The sequence below is a fragment of the Erpetoichthys calabaricus genome, chromosome 17 (assembly GCF_900747795.2).
Source record: "Erpetoichthys calabaricus chromosome 17, fErpCal1.3, whole genome shotgun sequence".
Taxonomy (NCBI): domain Eukaryota; kingdom Metazoa; phylum Chordata; class Cladistia; order Polypteriformes; family Polypteridae; genus Erpetoichthys; species Erpetoichthys calabaricus.
In genome coordinates this window covers 62,295,928-62,317,276 of record NC_041410.2, presented here as the reverse complement: position 1 = coordinate 62,317,276, position 21,349 = coordinate 62,295,928, and the positions used below count along the sequence as shown (strand labels likewise).

Here is a 21,349-nt window from a genome sequence, read left to right as displayed (position 1 = left end):
TGAGAATTTTCCATATCACTTCAGCTGATTTGGTGGGGGATAGGATAGCAGGCTGCTTGCTGCTTGATACATTTGCAAAACAAAGACGCTGATGAAGAGGTGCGAAGGAATTTAAGGTGGCCCGGAATTATGACTTTTTTCATAGGCTTGAGGGATTCTAGTGTTAAACAACATAATTGTTGACCGAGCAAGCAGGTATATCACGTCAACTTGCTGAAGCCATGGAATGAAAGGGAACAAGACCCTTACTTCAACCAGCCCTGCTCCCTATTACTAATAACTTAAACCTTAACTCTGGCTCCATTTTGATGCCCAAACAAAAGCTGGAGCTGGAATCAGTAATCCTGTCTGTCCCAGAGATGGTTAGTGAAAAACCAGGGCGGACCTCCTTGATTGTGCATGCCAATTTAACTGAATCGGCGTGACCATCAGAGTAAACCCCTATGGACTCCTGGATGCAAAAAAGACATAAGTGGAACATGAGATTAAGCAAATGCGGGACCTAGGTGTTATAGAGGAAGTTTTAGTTCCTGATCCAGTCCCATTGTCTTGGTCCCTGAGCATGATGGGAGTTCGAGATTTTGCAATGACTTCTGTCAGCTTAATCAACTCTCTCAATTGGACACTTATGATATGCCCCGTGTGGACGAACTCCTCGAGTGGCTCGGTAAAGCAAAGTACTTGATCGCCTTTGACATAACAAAAGGGTATTGGTAAGTTCCTTTAACAGACTACTTTAACAGGTACATTTAGGAACCCCTAGAGGACACTAGCAATTACATGTTCTTAAATTTTTGCTGCACAGGGCTCCAGCCACCTTCCAGCGTCTGGTGGATAAAGTGCTATGTCCCCAAAACTCTGATAGTGCTGCCTACCTGGATGACATTGTAATCTATTCCGAAACATATTATAAACACCCAGAGCAGGTCCGAGATGTGCTTCAAACACTTGGTGAGGCCAGTCTCAGAATTAATCCCAAGAAGTGTTTCTTTGGATTAAACAAGGCTAAATATTTGGGCTAACTGGTAGGCAAGAGCACAGTAAGACCACAGTGTTCCAAATTTGATGCCATTTTGAATATAGCCCTGCCTAAAAACCAAAAGGCAGGTCCAAGCCTTTGTTGGATTGGTGGGATACTACCTCCAGTTTGTGCCCCACTTTTCAGAGAGAGTGATGCCCTCAACTAATTTAACAAAGAAGAGGGCCCCTAATCATGTGGTATGGGATGAAAACACTGACACTGCATTTCATGATGTAAAAGAGGCCCTTGACTTCTCTTTACCTTTTATTCTCCAGACAGATGCTTCGGACAGAGGACATGGTGCCATGCTGAACCAAAGCGCTGATGGTGTTAAACACCCTGTAATGTTCCTGAGCCAGAAACTGCTGGACAAAAAAGCCAGGTATGCAGCAGTGGAACAAGAGGCTTTGGCGATCAAATGGGCAGTTACAAAGCTGAAGTTATTACCTCCTGAGTCACAAGGTGGTTCTTGGATCTTCAGCCTTATAGATTTACTGTTGTTTATTGCCAAGGTTTGTTCCAAGCCAATCCCTATGCTATTTCTTGGGTTGACAACCTCTCAGTCTGGGTTCGTGGGGTGGTGGAGGGGAGTATGGGGGAGTTGTTTGGGTGGAGGGTGTGTCACACACATACACATGGGAGACGGTTTACAGGCTTGAAGTAATGTGTTTTTCTAACACTCTCTCTTCTGTCCCTCAGCAGACTAACTGAAGAACCTACATCCTATGACACATCACTTCCACTTCCATGAATTGCCTATCAAAAACGTCATTTCCACCTCCAGTTCTGCTGAGCCATTCTCTTACTTCCTACCACCTATGTAACATCCATTTTAGGTCCAAGTTCTCAGTTCTGTTTTGGACTCACGTCTGTAAACACATATTATTATTGGTTTTTTTTGCTTCAGTTCGCCAGATATTACCAAGTATATGGGGCTACCCCAAATCTTTTTCTGTGTTCCTGTTTATTTTACAGTAGAAATAAATATTGGGCTCTAGACAGTCTTTAGTGTTACCTGCATAAAAGTGTCTTAAAGGTCACTGTGTAGGCCTGTCTCTGTTTTTCTGGAAAGTACCAGTAGTAGAGGTAGAAAATGAATAAAATTGTGCAGCACATTGCTAATAAAAATACTTTATATAAAAGAAGAATTAAAAAGGAATAAGTCGGGAGTAAAATGGGTTTTGTGCCAAGATTTTAAAATGCAAAAGTAAGACTCTGTGTTTTTTCTCCAAATACTCGTTTTTCATACCATATCCACAATGGTTTGTATGTCCAAAGGTAATTGGTTCTATATGAATGTGGGTGGGCCGTATAATAGAAAGATTCCCACCTCCTGCAACTCTAAAGGCAATGTCACTTTACACGACTTTTACTGCAATTTTCTGTCATTGCCTTTATTTACATAATCTTAGACAGTCCACAAGAATAGACAAAATGCATCCCAGAAATTATAAGCAATTTGACACTACTACTACTACTACTACTACTACTACTACTACTACTACTATTACCGCTTACTTGTGGTTTAGATTATGGAAAGAATAATCAGAATAAATTAAGACTATTTTTATGAAAATAATATTCCAGATAATATCCAGCATGTGTTTACACCAGGACAATGCTGCAAACTGCTCTGTTATACTTCTGTATCTGCTAACTGGATTGGTACATAAAAGCAAATCATAAATAATTTACTTGGACTTTCAAAAAGCATTTGACAAAGTTATTGCTGACTTGACTCACGTTTGTCATAGCATTAATGTCACAAGAAGACTCCAATAGCAGCTTCATACATCTATCATGGCCACCATTTGCAGCAAAATGTAATGCCGTCAGACCTTCCTGTGTAAATAACAGAAGCAGAAAATTAAATAGTTATATATGTATAAAATTGTTCATGTAGTGATCACCTTTATTTTTCCAAAACTGAATATAATCCAGTTGTCACTTCTACCCCATGATAATGGAATTAATTATTTGTCCAGCTGGGCACAGCCAAATAGGATGTAACCTGGAACACTCTATTAAAGCCAGAAAATCCTTCAGACTGTCTATCACTGCAGAAGTACAAGTCTGCTCTGCCCTGCCTACTTTGTTAGAATATATTATGCTGCATTCCATTTATCTTGGAAGTTGGATATCGTAGCTGGGAATGATATCACACCTGAGTTGATTGTGTTTCAGTAAAACTAATAAGAACACATTTAGGAAAACCTCTGTTGTCCTTCCTCCCATGAAATAAATAGCAGTTGATAACAACATATTACACAGTATTTCACACATTCAAACACTGTAAAAGCATGTCCACAGATATAAATTGGACTGTGTTGTGTGACTGATTTAATGAGACACAAGTAGACTAATAGTGCTAATAAACAATTTAATACTACAGCTTTCACTAAAGTTTGCCATGTATGTACAATTTTAGATTGACTTCATGATCTGAAGTTGGACAAACTCGGACTTCACAGTCCAGCCCAGAGTTTCTAAGTTGGAAATCCAACTTAATGAGTTGTTCCAGTTGAAAATTCCAACTAGGGACTCGGAAATTCTGTCTTCCCACTTGGAAGGCTTCCCCAGGCTATCACTCCAACAAGCTCATCCATCCTATTCACCTGGATTGTCGAAATAAACATCAAGTGCTCTGTGAAACTTGCAGCAACAGAAATTACACATATCTTACTAGCTGGCAAATGATTTAGAAACTGAACAAAATAAATAGTTCATAACTTATTGTAAAAAAAAAAACATACAATGCAAGAAACAAGAGCAAAGAAAGGCAAAATTCTACACAGAAATTAATTAATCATAACATTGCATGAGCCCAAATTAAAATGCCAGTTATCATTAGCTAGCAAACTGATTTTCCCTCTAAATTGAACAAACAGGAAAACTTTTACCATTCTGCAGAAGTTTCAGTGACAATTTCTTTCAAGACATTCCAGATAGTTAAATTAATTTTTATATACTTCAACTGCCATTGACAAGCTTTGAGTACTGTAGACAATCCTGAAGGGCTTTATGAACAATGCTAAATATCATCTTTCTCTGACACACTAGCAATGAGGACTTTTTGCGAACAAATTATTCAGCAGAAGTGTGTCAGGAAATTCTGCTGGAATCTCCTTCATACAGTACGTACAGCAATACATCTTAGTGATTTGGAAATTGTAGAGGGAGAACTATTGCTCACATTAAATAGGCTGAAATCAAACCAATCACCAGGATAAGATAACATTTATATGCTCTGGGGGAGGGTGAATGTAGAGTATGTGTAAAACATTGGCGCATATTTTTAGAAAGTCACTATGTACTGGGAAAATCTCTAATTACTAGAAAATAGTAAATATTATTGTGTTAAATGAAAAGGGTTATCAGTCATATCCAAGTAACTATAGGCCATATATAAAGTATATATTGTGATGTTTGAGTCACAGTCTTGCACCCGAGAGAAGACACTAAGTCCAAAGTCTATATAAGGTCCCACAGTTGACAGTTCATGTCAGAGCACAAACCAAGCATGAAGTCAAAGGAATTGTCTGTAGACCTCCGAGACAGGATTGTCTCGAGGAACAAATCTGGGGAAGGTTAGAGAAAAATTTCTGCTGCTTTGAAGGTCCCAATGAGCACAGTGGCCTCCATCATCCGTAAGTGGAAGAAGTTCGAAACCACCAGGACTCTTCCTAGAGCTGACCGGCCATCTAAACTGAGCAATCGGGGGAGAAGGGCCTTAGTCAGGGAGGTGACCAAGAATCCGATGGTCACTCTGTCAGAGCTCCAGAGGTCCTCTGTGGAGAGAGGAGAACCTTTCAGAAGGACAACCATCTCTGCAGCAATCCACCAATCAGGCCTGTATGGTAGAGTGGCCAGACGGAAGCCACTCCTTAGTAAAAGGCACATGGCAGCCCGCCTGGAGTTTGCCAAAAGGCACCTGAAGGACTCTCAGACCATGAGAAAGAAAATTCTCTGGCCTGATGAGACAAAGATTGAACTCTTTGGTGTGAATGCCAGGCGTCACATTTGCAGGACACCAGGCACAGCTCATCACCAGGCCAATACCATCCCTACAGTGAAGCATGGTGGTGGCAGCATCATGCTGTGAGGATGTTTTTAAGCGGAAGAGACTGGGAGACTAGTCAGGATAAAGGGAAAGATGACTGCAGCAATGTACAGAGACATCCTGGATGAAAACCTGCTCCAGAGCGCTCTTGACCTCAGACTGGGGCGTCATCTTTCAGCAGGAGAACGACCCTAAGCACACAGCCATGATATCAAAGAAGTGGCTTCAGGACAACTCTGTGAATGTCCTTGAGTGGCCCAGCCAGAGCCCAGACTTGAATCCGATTGAACATCTCTGGAGAGATCTTAAAATGGCTGTGCATCGACGCTTCCCATCCAACCTGGTGGAGCTTGAGAGGTGCTGGAAAGAGGAATGGGTGAAACTGGCCAAGGATAGGTGTACCAAGCTTGTGGCATCATATTGAAAAAGACTTGAGGCTGTAATTGCTGCCAAAGGTGCATCGACAAAGTATTGAGCAAAGGCTGTGAATACTTATGTACATCTGATTTCTCAGTTTTTTTATTTTTAATAAATTTGCAAAAACCTCGAGTAAACTTTTTTCACATTGTCATTATGGGAAGTTGTGTGTTGAATTCTGAGGAAAAAATTAATTTAATCCATTTTGGAATAGAGCTGTAACATAACAAAATGTGGAAAAAGTGATGCGCTATGAATACTTTCCGGATGCACTGTAAGCCTGACCTGCAGATTTTGTTTAGCCATTGAGTCTCACACGTCTTTGCCTCATCATTTTTTTCTAACTCTTAGTATTCTAGTGTTTTTGTTTATTCCATGTTTCAAATAGAAAAGACTTGGGCATTTTTTAAAGATATGTGTGTGAAGTTAAATTTTGTGGACAGTGTAATGTAGGGATGAATGGACCGATTCTTGAGTAATGTGTTCTCTAACTCATCTCATGCTTCCCCTTCTCCATAGCTTTGTGGACCACTTGCACTGGTTAGTCTGAAGAGCTGAGTAGGCTTTGGGTAAATTCCAATTGTTTAGCTTGGCAGTTTGAACTTTAAAAGTTTCTAAAGCCGATATCAACAACTGCCAAACTACTGCTCAAAATATTCACAAAATTTGCCATATGCATTTAGGACTGAAAGAAACTCATCTTTGAATTTCAAGTTTAATCCAAAGCTAAAGTTTTGAGCTTTTAAGTTAAAAATTTTCAAACACAGTAGTCACAATAGCTTAAACTCTTAATTACAACGAAACATTGATTCTCTTATATGCCTTTATTAAGCTACCATGATAGATTTGTGTTTAAAGCATATTAAAATGTAAAAGATAAACTTGGAGTATTGCATTGTGCATATATTTTGGTAAATTTGCATAATGTTAATGTTGTAAATATAGAGAAAGTCATGTATTAGTCACATCAGAATTTTTATTTTTTTGGATTGAAACTTGAGTTAGGTAACTGCCTTTTGTGATTTAACTTTCACCTACTGTGCATGGCAGGTTGTTGCCTGCTTCCTTATGTCTATTTAGTTTTACTGCTTGCCTGCTGACGTATTTTCCATTTTCACCTCCAGCTATCAGTCTAATTTACAGTATATGAATCCATCTTGTTATTAGTGATAACAGCCTTTCTTAAATTTCCTCAGTGCTCGTGAACTGACAACAAATTGTCTGTTGTTTGTACCTGCTTAGAAAACTGGTTTCTTTTCATTTGTGATTATCTCTGATGATGGAAAGAACAATGAAGGGAATACAATCATTTTGGCTCTGTTCTGTTGAATGCTTCACAAAATATTAATTTTTCAGTTCTGATATTACAGAAAATGTCCATTCTTACATTGTTGCCACTGTTGTGGAAAACATTCTGCACTTTTCCTGCTCCAAAGAAGGTCAGTGCCTCTTCACCCAATGACTACAGACGAATGGCACTTATGCCTCACATCATGAAGACCTTTGAGAGACTGGTCCTGGTCTATAGCAGTCCTCTTGTTGTTGACCACCTGGACCCACAACTGTTTGCCTATCAGACAAAAATTGGAGTGAAGGATGCAATTGTCTACTTTCTCCACAAGTCTCATTATCACTTGAACAAAACTGGCAGCACTGTGAGAACTGTGTTTTTTGATTTCTCCAGTGCTTTCAGCACCATCCAGCCATTCCTGTTAAGGGGTAAGCTCAGAAATATGCAGGTGGATGAGCTTACTGTGTCCTAAATAATGGACTACCTGTAAGGAAGACCATAGTTTGAGAGACTCAAAGACAGTGTTTCTGATACGTAACACAGTCATGTCTCCTTTTTTCTTTACTCTATACACCTCAAACTATAAATATCAAGTCACTATAAGGATAATGTCACATGCAGAAATTCTCAGATGATTCTGTACTTATATTTCAATTTTATATATTGATAAAGGAGATGAGACAAGAGTATAGGAGTGTGGTGGAAAAGTTTGTTTCTTGGTGCAAAAAGAATTGTATGCATCTTAACATCAGCGAGACCAAGGAACTGGTTATTGGCTTTAGCCACACCAAACAGCCTCTTTGTTCATTCACTGTTCAAGGAGTGGATGTAGGGGTGGTCAATTCCAACAGGTACTTGGGGTCCACATTAATAATAGGTTGTACTGGTCTCAGAACATAGAAGAACTATATAAGAAAGGGTAGTTCAGGCTCTTTCTCCTTACGAGACTACATTCCTTTAATGCCTTTAATGTGGGAAGTGACACCCTACACATCTTCTGTAACTCTGTGATGGCCAGTGTGATTTTGTACACTGTGGTATGCTGGGCTGGTAACATCACTTCAAGAGATGCCCACCGAATGAACAAGCTATTTAAATGGGCAAACTCTGTTTTATGATGCACTCAGGACCTCCTTGAGATATTACCAAAGGAAAGAATTAAAACAAAACTGAGTGTCATTATGAAGAATACTGCACATCCTCTCTCTGACACACTAACACTGAGTACTTTCAGTCAACGTATTATTCAGCATTAGTGTGTCAAGAACAGTTACTGGAGCGCCTTCATATCAACAGAAATACGTTTACATAATACCTCACTGTGGCTGTGACATCCAAGTTAGAACTTTTCTTTCTTTATAGTCATTACAGTGTGTAGTCAGACCAAAGTGTCTGTGTATATTTATTTATTTACTTACTTACCTACTGTAAATGCCACATGTGCTGGATGGGCATTCCGGCCAGAAGAGGGGAGGAGAAGGGGATCAGACCCTGAAGAGAGGGCCAAAAAGAATGGACAGACAGCCGACCGGATGTGGAAGATGTTGCTGAGGACTTTTCACTCCCCCAGCGCGCTAGATGGCAGCGGCTCCAGATATTGGTCCCCAGCAGTGCATAATGGGAGATGTAGTCTGGTAGAGCAGCTCTGCTGGGGTCAGTGGGTACCGAAAGAGGACGTTGCAGGGAGACATGCTCCCTGCTGTATGGGACTCCAGCATGACCAGGAAGTATTTCCAACGGGAAGCAGGCCTGGAACTGGAAGTACTCCCAGGTGTTTAATAAAAGGGACCACACTCTCTTATCCAGGCGTGTCAGAGCTGGAAGGACAGACAGCAAGACTCAACTAGAGAAGGGTAGTGCAGTGGTGAAAGGTGAATTGTGGAGAAGAGAAAAATTTGTGCTGGTGTTACATTGGAGATATTGTGGTGAATAAAATCCAACCTTTACTTATACCCAGGACTCTTGGTGTGTTTGTGTTGGAGTTTGGGGCTCGCTGACACCCCGGTTTCTATGACAATATTTGTGAATCTAACTTCTGTAAAAAACTAAATTTCCCCCCAGGGGACAAATAAAGTTCTGTCTAGGTTATGGGATGAATGGAGGCAGTGGTCAAAAATTGGAAAAACTTTGGAGTACCATGCTACAACCTACATTTAACCAATGAAAAAGACAAGGAAAACATAGAAAGAAAAAAATATCAGCCTTCATTCATTACAGGTGGAAAAATCTGAACTAGGCAGTATAAAATATTAAACTCCATGTTAAAACAAAGGACTGGATAGCAGAATCCTTTGTGCGTCAGCTCATCGTGGTGTAAAAAAGATGCTTCAGAACAAGTTTTTTTTTTTATTTTTTTTTAAGGTCTGACTACTACTTGTCATTTCTAATAGTAATTCAGTTACAGAAACAAGACAGCATATGTGAACCCTTTGAAATTAACTGTTTTGGCATTAATTGTTTATAAAATTTGACCTGATCTTCATCTAAGTCACATGTGTACACAAACACATGCTTCAGCTAATAACACAAACAAACAATCTTTCATGCTGTGCTGTGGCAGCAATAAGTGAACCATTGGATTTAATAATTGGTTAAACCTTCTTTGGCAGCAATAACCTCAAACAAGCCCTTCTTGTAGCTGCAGATCAGACCTTCCTTAGAGAACTGCTTCAGTTCCGCCATATTCTTAGGATGTCTGGTGTGTTAAGTTCTGGACTGCGCCACTCCAAAAGGCAGATTTCCTTTTTTTGAAGCCATTCTGTAGTAGATTTGGTTTGGTTTTAAGGGTCACTTTTCTGTTGCATCCCTCAGCTCCTACTGAACTTCAGCTACTTTAATAAACTTAGCTGTCCTGGCCCCAAGGCCGTAAAACAGCACCAAATCATGATATTTTCATGTTACATGGTGTCCTTTTTATGCCATATGTATGTCTGCATATATTTCATAAAAAATAATAATAATAAAACTATATTTTATTTATACAGCACCTTTCCCATGCCTCAAGCACCTCAAAGAAATTCAACATTGGATACGAATATCTGCAAAAAACACTAAATATCATGTAAATACAGGAAACACAAACTATTAATTAGAAAAAGAGACAATTAGCTTGAATAAAAATACAGAATATACAAAATACCATAAGAAAACCCTGAAGACATAACATAATTTGTGATACAAACACAAATCATCCTTAACATCTGGCAAAGAGGCTAAACTGCATGAAGTGCCAGAATGAATGAAGATTAGTTTTACCAGTCCACAAAACATTTTCCAAATAGTGTTGTGGAGTGCCAAAATGGTCTTTGGCAAATTTCAGTTATGTGCCAATGCTTTTTTTTTTTGAAGAGCAGTGGCTTCCTCGTTGTTCTGACAGATACCATGCATGTTTAATGTTTTGCATATGATAGACTCGTGAACAGAGATGGTACTCTGTTTCAGTGATTCATTCAAGTCTTTAGATGTCACATTGGGGTTCTTTTTTTACCTCACCGAATCTGCATTGTGCTCTTCGAGTCATCTTGGTTAGGCACGCACTTCTAGGGAGAGTGAGCACAATAATAAGTTGTCTCCATTTATACACAGTTTGACCAAAGGGGTCAAATACTTTTTCTTGTCACCGTAAGCTTTATTTTGAGTTTACAGTTTGTCTAGCACAAGACTAAAAACCTTAAAATTAATGTGTATGTAAAAAAAAGTTTTAATCAAGTCAAACATAACAAATATAATAAAAGCCACCTTGCCCAGGACAGGCCCCCTTCCCCATCACACAAAAATAGCTAAAATATTTGGGGAAATGAATGGATAGTAACAAGTACAAACTATGGAAAAAAATAAAGGTTAAAAGTTAGCTACATTGTTGTCTGCTCAAAGCTCACTGTATTTTGAAATATATATTTTTGTTATATTCAATAATATAAAACACCCACCTTGTTCTCCAGATCTGGCAAAGTGAGATTCCAGAGTTTGAAAATCTACATCCATTGGATGTGCTATGCCATTATGAAACGCAAGTCAGCTACAGCAGAGTGGTTGAACAACCAAGAAAAAACTATTTGAAAGGTTTAAAACGTATTGCGAGAGTTCTAAGTAGTGATGCACTGATTGGTCGGTTATTGATATGGGAGCCAATATCAGAAAATGATTTTTTCAGAACGTGCTTTTCTAATATTTGCAATAATTTAGTTGTACTGTTCCTTTATGCAAAGTATAACAGCAGTTAAGGAACTACACATCATTTTGTTTCTTACTTCCTATAAACATAGAGACTACAGTCAGACTATAGAAGAGAGTGAAGGCAGGAATATTGACTTTTACATTAAGAAAAGGGAATCTGATGAGTTGTACTGTGCATGGAGAGAAACTGCAAAGTGTATGAAAAGGTGCACCTTTGGCAGAAATTAAAATAAAAGCCTTTTCATTTTGTCCTGTATTTAAAATGGAGGCTCCTTTTCTGATTGTATATGGTGAGTGAGCTTATGTTTAGTAGAGTAGCTCACATTTTTAATTATAAAAAATAGACAAAGAAGAATTTGCCTGCCTAGAATATAGGGTTATTAGCTCAATAATAATAATAATTTTTTGCATTTATATAGCACTTTTCTCACTACTCAAAGTGCTCAGCAATTGCAGGTTAAGGGCCTTGCTCAAGGGCCCAACAGAGCTGAGTCCCTTATGGCATTTACGGGATTCGAACCAGCAACCTTACGATTGCCAGTGCAGATCCCTAGCCTCAAAGCCACCACTCCGCCTCCGCAATAGCCAAATGTGTATTTTATGTTTAAACCATGTATCTTCTTGATAAACATGAACATTTTACTAGAATTGTGCCTTGTAATTATGACAAGAATTTTTATTTTATTGGCATGTCTTTTTAATGGATAAATACTTTTGCATATGTTTTATTAGTTTAAAAAGTTTGTTTTAAGGGGATTTTATTTATTTTACTATTTTGTATGGTCACTGAACAATCAGCCCACAGGATTTAATTTTGTTAATAAAAATGAACTGGTAACACCTACGGTCTAATGTTTAATTATAAAAATATCACTTTAATATTGAACATAAGATTTCTAAATAGCTAGATATGCAGGAGCTTATAAAAAAAATCCTTACATGAATAAAGTAAAAGCAGCATCAGAATTGGCCAGTTCTAATCAGTAATCAGCACTAAAAAAAACCTGATCAGAGAATCTCTGGTTCTAACAATTGTATTAGTGCTCACATGAATAATATACAAAATAATACTTGTTTAGATGTTCTGATGGTTTTCTTAATAGGTCAGACTTGGGCTACTGATACATGGGTTTCTTCCCCCTTCTGAAGGTCATGCATATTTAGGTTAGTTTGGGTATCTAAATTAACCAGGAATTAAGAAATGTATGTGTGTACATGTGCTTACTATGAAGGACTGGTATTTTTAATTTTTGATATATTTGATTGATTCAATTGTGCTTGAAATCTTCCACAAACAGTAAGATGAAATTCCTAAACCCAGTTGCATCATGTTGGAATAAGTAATTGGAATAATTGTATGGAAGAAAAAGAGTGGACTAAATACAGTAGATGTCTAAAGTCTTCACACCCTAATTGAAATTTCAGATATTACTGAACTAACGACAGAAATCCGAGACAAACCATGAGTTACACGAGCCCCCAATTGATTCAGTTGTGCTTTAAATTTTACACAAACTGAGATGAAATTCCTAAACCCAGTTTTACTATGTTGGTGGAGGCCTGTCAAAATGAACTTACTGAGGTTCTCAAATCAAAAGATGTTTCACGAGCTTTTAACTAAAGGCACTGAAAAATGTTTAAAAATCTTTTTTCCTAAACACAACCTTTTTGCTTTTCATTTAATTATTGTTGGTTACTTCATTTTATTTAAGGTCTGAAATGATTTTTCTTGATTTTTGTCTTTCCATCAATAAACACAGAAATTTCACTAAGGGTAGTTACGCTTTTGACATCCCCTAGATTTTATATGCTGTATATGGGAATATAGTAGCTAGTGTTGCTGCCTCACAGGTTCAGAGACCTGGGTTTAATTTCTGGCCTATTTTTTAGGTGATTTTAAAATGCCCGGTATGAGGCAAGTACAGTACATGAGTAATCTTCAATTCCACCTGGGGGAGTAAACGTTAATATTATACAAAGTTACTGTCTGTTATACCTGCATTTGAATCACTCTTTAATATTGTTTTTTAATCAGTATGCTGCTGCTGGAGTATGTGAATTTCCCCTTGGGGATTAACTCTTTTAGGGCTGATGTCGACTTTTGTCGTCAGGAGGGGTTGAAGGCGAATATCGACAAAAGTCGACATCCAGGGATAGAGGGCGACAATCAGCTGTTAATGGCGACAAATCTCACTGTCACGTCACAGGCATTCCCTCTGTGCTTGGAGGAATGCTAGACTCGTTGACTCGGCAACTAAACCTTGCTTGTGCGTGAGTTGCGAAATGTAAACAATGGCAAGATGGCATCGACATGTGAAAAGGGAGTGAAGGAAGTGCAGAAAAGAAAACACTCGACAGACGATGTTTTGCGCATTATTGTGGAGTCGGACTCTTGATTTTTCAGAATCGGATTTTATTGGCAGTGATCAGGAGATCGAGCAAGAGAGTGAGAAGCTGGCATCAGCTGATCAGACACCAGCCGATGCCGCGCCAGTGGATCTGCTGCCAGTTGAGTGCCTTCGCGCAGCCAATGCATCTACGGCAAGGTTCGCATGGGATAAATGCACAGACATTGATCCGTTGAGAGCCGATCTGGCTACCGGAGTTTACAAGACGGCATGGCTTGCTGTTGGACACGACAGATCACCAGCTGCTGTACTTCAGGCTGCTCTCTCCTGATGCTGCTTTTCAGCTACTGTCAGACGAGACAAACAGGTAGGCAGAGAATTTTTTTGAATCGCGGGCTGTGTTTGCATCGCATTCTCGTTTTTCAAAGTGGAAACCCACAACAAAAGACGAGATGAAGCGCGCTGTGGCATTACAAATAGAGATGGGACAGAACTGGTGATATAACTTCAGGGAGCATTGGTCCAAACGTGTTTTGTCCCCTGGTGGCTTTGGACAGGTTATGCAGCGTGGTGATAGGTACGTGCTGCTGCAAAGTTTTATTCACTTCTGTAATAAACAGAAGCAAATCCCATGGGGTGAGCCAGGCTATAATGCCATACATAAAGTTCATAAAGTTTCAGAAGATGAAAAGAGGTGACAATACGGTTTTCATGCAGGCAGAAAACTTGGTGGCAGTGGCATGGCACGATGGCAAATGGGTGACTTGTCTCTCTACAGTACACACTAACAATATATGTGAGAAAGTGCAGCAACAGACAATTGAAAAATAGGCACCAAAGCAACACATATTGTAAGGAGTGCAATGTGGCAATGACTGAAATTGGTTGCTTTGAGCGAGATCAGACTTTGCTGTGTAAAATGTATGTGATATGTATGTGAAATCATAGAGTATGCAGGCTCATACAACATGCAAGACAGTAACATTTGTCAAAAGTAAATATTTTTTGTTGATTTGATATGTTAAACAATTGCTTTGTGTTCTTTTTTAAAAAATGTTAGTTTTTGGAAAAATATTCAGCCCTGGGAGAAAAGAAACAAAAAAAATTAGCCCTAAAAGAGTTAATAAAGTATCTATCTATCTATCTATCTATCTATCTATCTATCTATCTATCTATCTATCTATCTATCTATCTATCTATCTATCTATCTATCTATCTATCTATCTATCTATCTATCTAATTCCTTCCCATCAGTTGCCATATATAAGGGGAAATGGTTTCAGAAAAGTAAATGGAATAAATGGATGTAAAGGAACCTCCAGTTTGGCAAGTTGCAGGGGAAAAGTCTGGCACAAGACCCCCAGGAGAGGGAAGGGTCCAAAATCACAATATGGGAATGAAAGGACCCCACAGTGTGATATGCCCTCTCTTTGTACTTGGTACCCAGAAAGGAAAATTGGAAATGGAACAGCACCTGTCCACCAGAAGGGAATGAGCTATGGTTTGGGTGGAAAAGTGCTCAAAATTTTTTTATAGGGCACACAATTCAACAGATGCCAAGGATGCCTGAGAATCAGAATATGAATCCAGTAGGGGCAGGCACAGACCACAATGCCTTCTGGTGCTGTGTTACATGACAGTAGGTTTTGTTAATACTTGTAGAATGCTAGTATTGTCCAAACTTACAATTATGGGACAGCATCTGACTTAGAAGAAAGTGACCATGTTACTTCTTAAACAGAATGGGTGGCTGAAAGTGTGTCTTGGAAATCTGGGTCCTTACAGGGCACTAAAGTTTAGGAGCTTCAAGGAGCACCACAAACCCCCAAGTGAGAGCTCCAACTCCTTTTGTTACAGGTGTCCCTCTGTGACGGTGTGGGTCATCTCCTTGCTCCCTGTTTTATAATGGAAGCCTCTTGAACCCAACACCATCAGTACCGGAACCAAGATGAGGACAAAATACACTGGTGAAAAGTGCAAGTGCTTTTATTTAAATAAACAAAAACCGTGTTCAAAAAAATGCACTGCTCAAAAAGTTAATAAATAATCCATAAAAACGTCAAAGTACTGGTGGAGGTTAAAGTGATCCAATAAATAATTAAATAATCCAACAAAAACGTTAAAACAATGCAGGAGTCTTCATTAAAATTCTCAGTCCCTGGTCTTTCCCTTTAAAAACCGACGCCACCCCCCGACTTATCCACTTGGACCTCGCAACACGGAGACACATCCACCAACAGGCGCAGACATCCTTAAAATCTGGCCCGTGTCCCTGCAGCCCGATCTACAGTGTTCCACGGGGAGCTCCTGCACCCACCGCTGCTTTTCCAGGCTCCACCCAGCGAGTGCACCATCCTCCCACCACTGCCAGTCGCTGGCTTCACCCAGTGAAAGGAAACTCCAGAGTGTAATGATCACTTCTGTTTCCTGGTTGCTCCTCCTGCCCCCTCCTGAGCGCTACCTCCTATGCCACCACTAACGTTTGCCTGCTTCTCTCTAAGCACCGGCTCACTACCTTTCCTGCCTTTCTCTCTGTCCTTTAACCTCTGATCCTCTCGTTTAGTTTTACATCCACCTTGTCCGGCGCCGGTTCAGTGGGCTCAGCGTCTCAACCTCCCACCGCAGGAAACCGATGAAGCAATTTAGAAAGACTACACGTGTAGGTACGTCTCACCCCAATTTCTCCACCAACTCCCAACAGCTGGATGAGCGTGCCCACACAGAAATAGCTGGTCAATTGATTATTTATTAAAAATGGCCACACTTTTTGGAGCCACAGACCCGCTATACCACACCCTCTAGCAAACAAAAATCTGCTCCTGACCTTGAAAGTGGACCTAGGACAAAGATTGTAGCGCTGCCACATAAAGATAATATGTTTTGTGCTGTCGATTGGGTGTTGGGAGGAACATTCTTACATCCAGAGATTGACAGTGGTGCCCCAGAGGTGGAACTTTTGGTTTTACTGCTTTTTTCGGGGAGTGATTTGCATAAAGCGCGCCATTTTAAAGAGAGAAGAAGAAGAGGAGGAGGAAAAAAGAAAAAAAAGAGCATTGGATAATTAAAAACAGATCAGCTACTGCACGGGCCATGTAAGAAGTCTAGGAGCTCCTACACTCCTCTCCGAAGGTGGAAGGTCTTCTTTTGATTAGGGAATCGAACGTTCCGCTAATTCCTATGGACTCGGGTGAGCTATTTCAAAGGACTTACTACTGCACTGTATCATGGCGCAAGACTGACTGTATGTCTTTTATGACGAAGAGGTGATTGTGCTAGTAGTCTGCAAATTTCAGGACTCCTCGTTTGCCTGCCGGCAGTTGCGGGGCAGAACAGTGGACAACTGTGGATCTATTTATCATCTCTGGAAGGGGAACTGGGGGAATGAATATTGTTATTGTGTATATATATGTATATATTTGTCCATCCATCCATTCTCTTCCGCTTATCCGAGGTCGGGTCGCGGGGGCAGCAGCTTGAGCAAAGATGCCCAGACTTTCCTCTCCCCGGCCACTTCTTCTAGCTCTTCCGGGAGAATCCCGAGGCGTTCCCAGGCCAGCCGGGAGACATAGTCCCTCCAGTGTGTCCTGGGTCTTCCCCGGGACCTCCTCCCGGTTGGACGTGCCCGAAACACCTCCCCAGGGAGGCGTCCAGGAGGCATCCTAATCAGATGCCCGAGCCACCTCATCTGACTCCTCTCGATGCGGAGGAGCAGCGGCTCTACTCTGAGCCCCTCCCGGATGACTGAGCTTCTCACCCTATCTTTAAGGGAGAGCCCAGACACCCTGCGGAGGAAACACATTTCAGCCGCTTGTATTCACGATCTCGTTCTTTCGGTCACTACCCATAGCTCATGATCATAGGTGAGGGTAGGAACATAGATCGACCGGTAAATTGAGAGCTTTGCCTTATGGCTCAGCTCCTTTTTCACCACGACAGACCGATGCAGAGCCCGCATCACTGCGGACGCCGCACCGATCCGCCTGTCGATCTCACGCTCCATTCTTCCCTCACTCGTGAACAAGACCCCGAGATACTTGAACTCCTCCACTTGAGGCAGGATCTCGCTCCCAACCCTGAGAGGGCACTCCACCCTTCTCCGGCTGAGGACCATGGTCTCGGATTTGTAGGTGCTGATTCCCATCCCAGCCGCTTCACACTCAGCTGCGAACCGATCCAGAGAGAGCTGAAGATCACGGCCTGATGAAGCAAACAGGACAACATCATCTGCAAAAAGCAGTGACCCAATCCTGAGTCCACCAAACCGGACCCCCTCAACACCCTGGCTGCGCCTAGAAATTCTGTCCATAAAAGTTATGAACAGAATTGGTGACAAAGGGCAGCCCTGGCGGAGTCCAACTCTCACTGGAAACGGGTTCGACTTACTGCCGGCAATGCGGACCAAGCTCTGACACCGGTTGTACAGGGACCGAACCGCCCTTATCAGGGGGTCCGGTACTCCATACTCCCGGAGCACCCCCCACAGGATCCCCCGAGGAACACGGTCGAACGCCTTTTCCAAGTCCACAAAACACATGTAGACTGGTTGGGCGAACTCCCATGCACCCTCCAGGACTCTGCTAAGGGTGTAGAGCTGGTCCACTGTTCCGCGACCCGGACGAAAACTACACTGTTCCTCCTGAATCCGAGGTTCGACTATCCGACGGACCCTCCTCTCCAGAACCCCCGAATAGACTTTTCCAGGGAGGCTGAGGAGTGTGATCCCTCTGTAGTTGGAGCACACCCTCCGGTCCCCCTTCTTAAAGAGGGGGACCACCACCCCGGTCTGCCAATCCAGAGGCACTGTCCCTGATGTCCATGCAATGTAGAGACGTGTCAACCAAGACAGCCCTACAACATCCAGAGCCTTGAGGAACTCCGGGCGTATCTCATCCACCCCCGGGGCCCTGCCACCAAGGAGTTTTTTGACCACCTCAGTGACCTCAGTCCCAGAGATGGGGAAGCCCACCTCCGAGTCCCCAGGCTCTGCTTCCTCATTGGAAGGCATGTTATTGGGATTGAGGAGGTCTTCGAAGTACTCCCACAACCGACTCACAACGTCCCAAGTCGAGGTCAGCAGCGCACCATCACCACCATATACAGTGTTGACACTGCACTGCTTCCCCCTCCTGAGACGCCGGACGGTGGACCAGAATCTCCTCGAAGCCGTCCGAAAGTCGTTCTCCATGGCCTCCCCAAACTCCTCCCACGCCCGAGTTTTTGCCTCAGCAACCACCGAAGCTGCATTCCGCTTGGCCTGCCGGTACCTATTAGCTGCCTCCAGAGTTCCACAGGACAAAAGGGACCGGTAGGACTCCTTCTTCAGCTTGACGGCATCCCTCACCGCCAGTGTCAACCAACGGGTTCGGGGATTGCCGCCACGACAGGCACCGACCACCTTACGGCCACAGCTCCGGTCAGCCGCCTCAACAATAGAGGCACGGAACATGGCCCATTCGGACTCAATGTCCCCCACCTCCCTTGGGACATGGGCGAAGTTCTGCCGGAGGTGGGAGTTGAAGCTACTTCTGACAGGGGGCTCTGCCAGACATTCCCAGCAGACCCTCACAACACGTTTGGGCCTACCAGGCCTGACCGGCATCCTCCCTCACCATCGAAGCCAACTCACCACCAGGTGGTGATCAGTTGACAGCTCTGCCCCTCTCTTCACCCCGAGTGTCCAAGACATGTGGCCGCAAGTCCGACGACACGACCACAAAGTCGATCATCGAACTGAGGCCTAGGGTGTCCTGGTGCCAAGTGCACATATGAACACCCCTATGCTTGAACATGGTGTTTGTTATGGACAATCCGTGACGAGCACAGAAGTCCAATAACAAAACACCACTCGGGTTCTGATAGGGGGGGCCATTCCTCCCAATCACGCCCTTCCAGGTCTCACTGTCATTGCCCACGTGAGCATTGAAGTCCCCCAGCAGTACGAGGGAGTCCCCCAGAAGGTATGCCCTCTAGCACACCCTCTAGGGACTCCAAAAAGGGTGGGTACTCTGAACTGCTGTTCGGTGCATACGCACAAACAACAGTTAGGACCCGTCCCCCCACCCGAAGGCGGAGGGAGGCTACCCTCTCGTCTACCGGGGTAAACCCCAATGTACAGGCTCCAAGTTGGGGGGCAATAAGTATACCCACACCCGCTAGGCACCTCTCACCGGGGGCAACTCCAGAGTGGTAGAGAGTCCAGCCCCTCTCAAGGAGATTGGTTCCAGTGTCCAAGCTGTGCGTTGAGGTGAGCCCGACTATATCTAGCCGGAACCTCTCAACCTCACGCACAAGCTCAGGCTCCTTCCCCTTCAGAGAGGTGACATTCCACGTCCCAAGAGCCAGCTTCTGTAGCCAAGGATCGGACCGCCAAGGTCCCCGCCTTCGGCCACCACCCAACTCACACTGCACCCGACCTCCTTGGCCCCTCCCATAGGTGGTGAGCCCATGGGAAGGGGGACCCACGTTGCCTCTTCGGGCTGTGCCCGGCCGAGCCCCATGGGTGCAAGCCCGGTCACCAGGCGCTCGCCAACGAGCCCCACCTCTAGGCCTGGCTCCAGAGGGGGGCCCCGGTGACCCGCGTCCGGGCAAGGGAAAACTCAGTCCAAATTTTTTATTTGTCATAGGAGGTCTGTTGAACCGCACTTTGTCTCATCCCTCACCTAGGACCAGTTTGCCTTGGGTGGCCCTACCAGGGGCATAAAGCCCCGGACAACAGAGCTCCTAGGATCATTGGGACACGCAAACCCCTCTACCACGATAAGGTGGCAGTTCGAGGAGGGGGTATATATTTGTGGCGCTGCAATATAAGGGTTATTTTATCATGTGTAAGGGATTGTATTTTTTTTTTTTTTGTTGTTTATTTTTTGTAATGTGATGATAGATATTGACTATAGTTTTTGTGGGCTATAAATGCATTGGTATTAAGGGACTGTTTTGTGTAGAATAAAGGGTATATGGGAAATTTATTGGAGTGTGATATTGGCCTATCCTTTTATCATCTGCCGTCACCTAGGACAGATTAGTAGTAGCAATCATCTCATGTTAGTGCTCGAGACAAATTGTTACAGTTGGTTCCCTCTCTGAGGTATAGGATAATATACATCTTGATATTCCCCGTATTTTGACTAAACTTACCTAGAGTTATAATGAGTGTGTCTTCGGTGCCGCTAGAGCAGGAGGATGCCAGTCCAAATGTATCGTTGTGTGGGGACCCGGTAGCCCAAAGCCGCCACGTCACCATCAGGACTCCTGCAGGAATCCATGATCTATCTAGTCTGTTGCAGTCCATGTATCTGGAGGATCCACCCGTACCGGACGAGGAGGACGTCGATGGCAATCCGCTGTTATTCGTGGCTGTTTCCGAACGTCTCGATGCTCTAGACGAAAGAACAACTTCTGTAGCAGAAAGTACAATATCTTGTGAAGAGGGGCTCCGCGTCTATGTGGATACAGCGATCGCGGACCTTAAAGACAACTTCTCTGCCCAGCTAGCGGCTATGGAGCGAGAGATCGTACAGTGTCTACAGCGGCGAGATCGCCAGTGGAAGGAAGAACTACATAAGGAGATACGGAAAAGTATTTCCGCGAGTAAAATGCCGACTGCACAGTCAACGCCGGGGGGGATGGGGTCGGCGGGCGGGGGACATCGCGTGTTTATCAATCCCATGTGCTTCCTCATGTGCCGGCTCTCCGCTTGGATTTTCCAAAGTTTAAAACGGACTACACTTCAGAGGATGTGATTGACTTTTTGGAGCACGGGGAAGCTTTTGTGTCTGCTACACCGCTGAGCAATGAAGAGCTTATGGGGGTGATAAACACCTCTTTACAAGGTCCAGGGAGGAGCTGGTGGCAGGCTGCCCGACACAAAATCACTGACTGGATTTCTTTTAAACATGAATTTCTTAAAGCTTTCCTTCCTTCTGGTTATAAGATAGAAGAGCATCTCCGGTCAATGGTTCAAGCACCCATACAGTTCATAAGGGATTTTGCATACGATTATCGGGCTCTATGTCTGAAGTGGCAACCTGATATGGCAG

General features: G+C 42.9%; 1 protein-coding gene across 2 annotated transcripts in view; it reads right to left on the bottom strand.

Annotated features, from left to right (window-relative positions):
• Positions 1-21,349, bottom strand: part of ankdd1a (ankyrin repeat and death domain containing 1A) — a 139,586-nt gene that overhangs the window by 77,525 nt on the left and 40,712 nt on the right. For both annotated transcript variants that reach the window (XM_051920232.1, XM_051920231.1), the window contains exon 5: positions 2,765-2,863. In XM_051920232.1, coding sequence (XP_051776192.1) covers positions 2,765-2,863 — 99 coding nt within the window. The remainder of the gene's footprint in view (positions 1-2,764; positions 2,864-21,349) is intronic.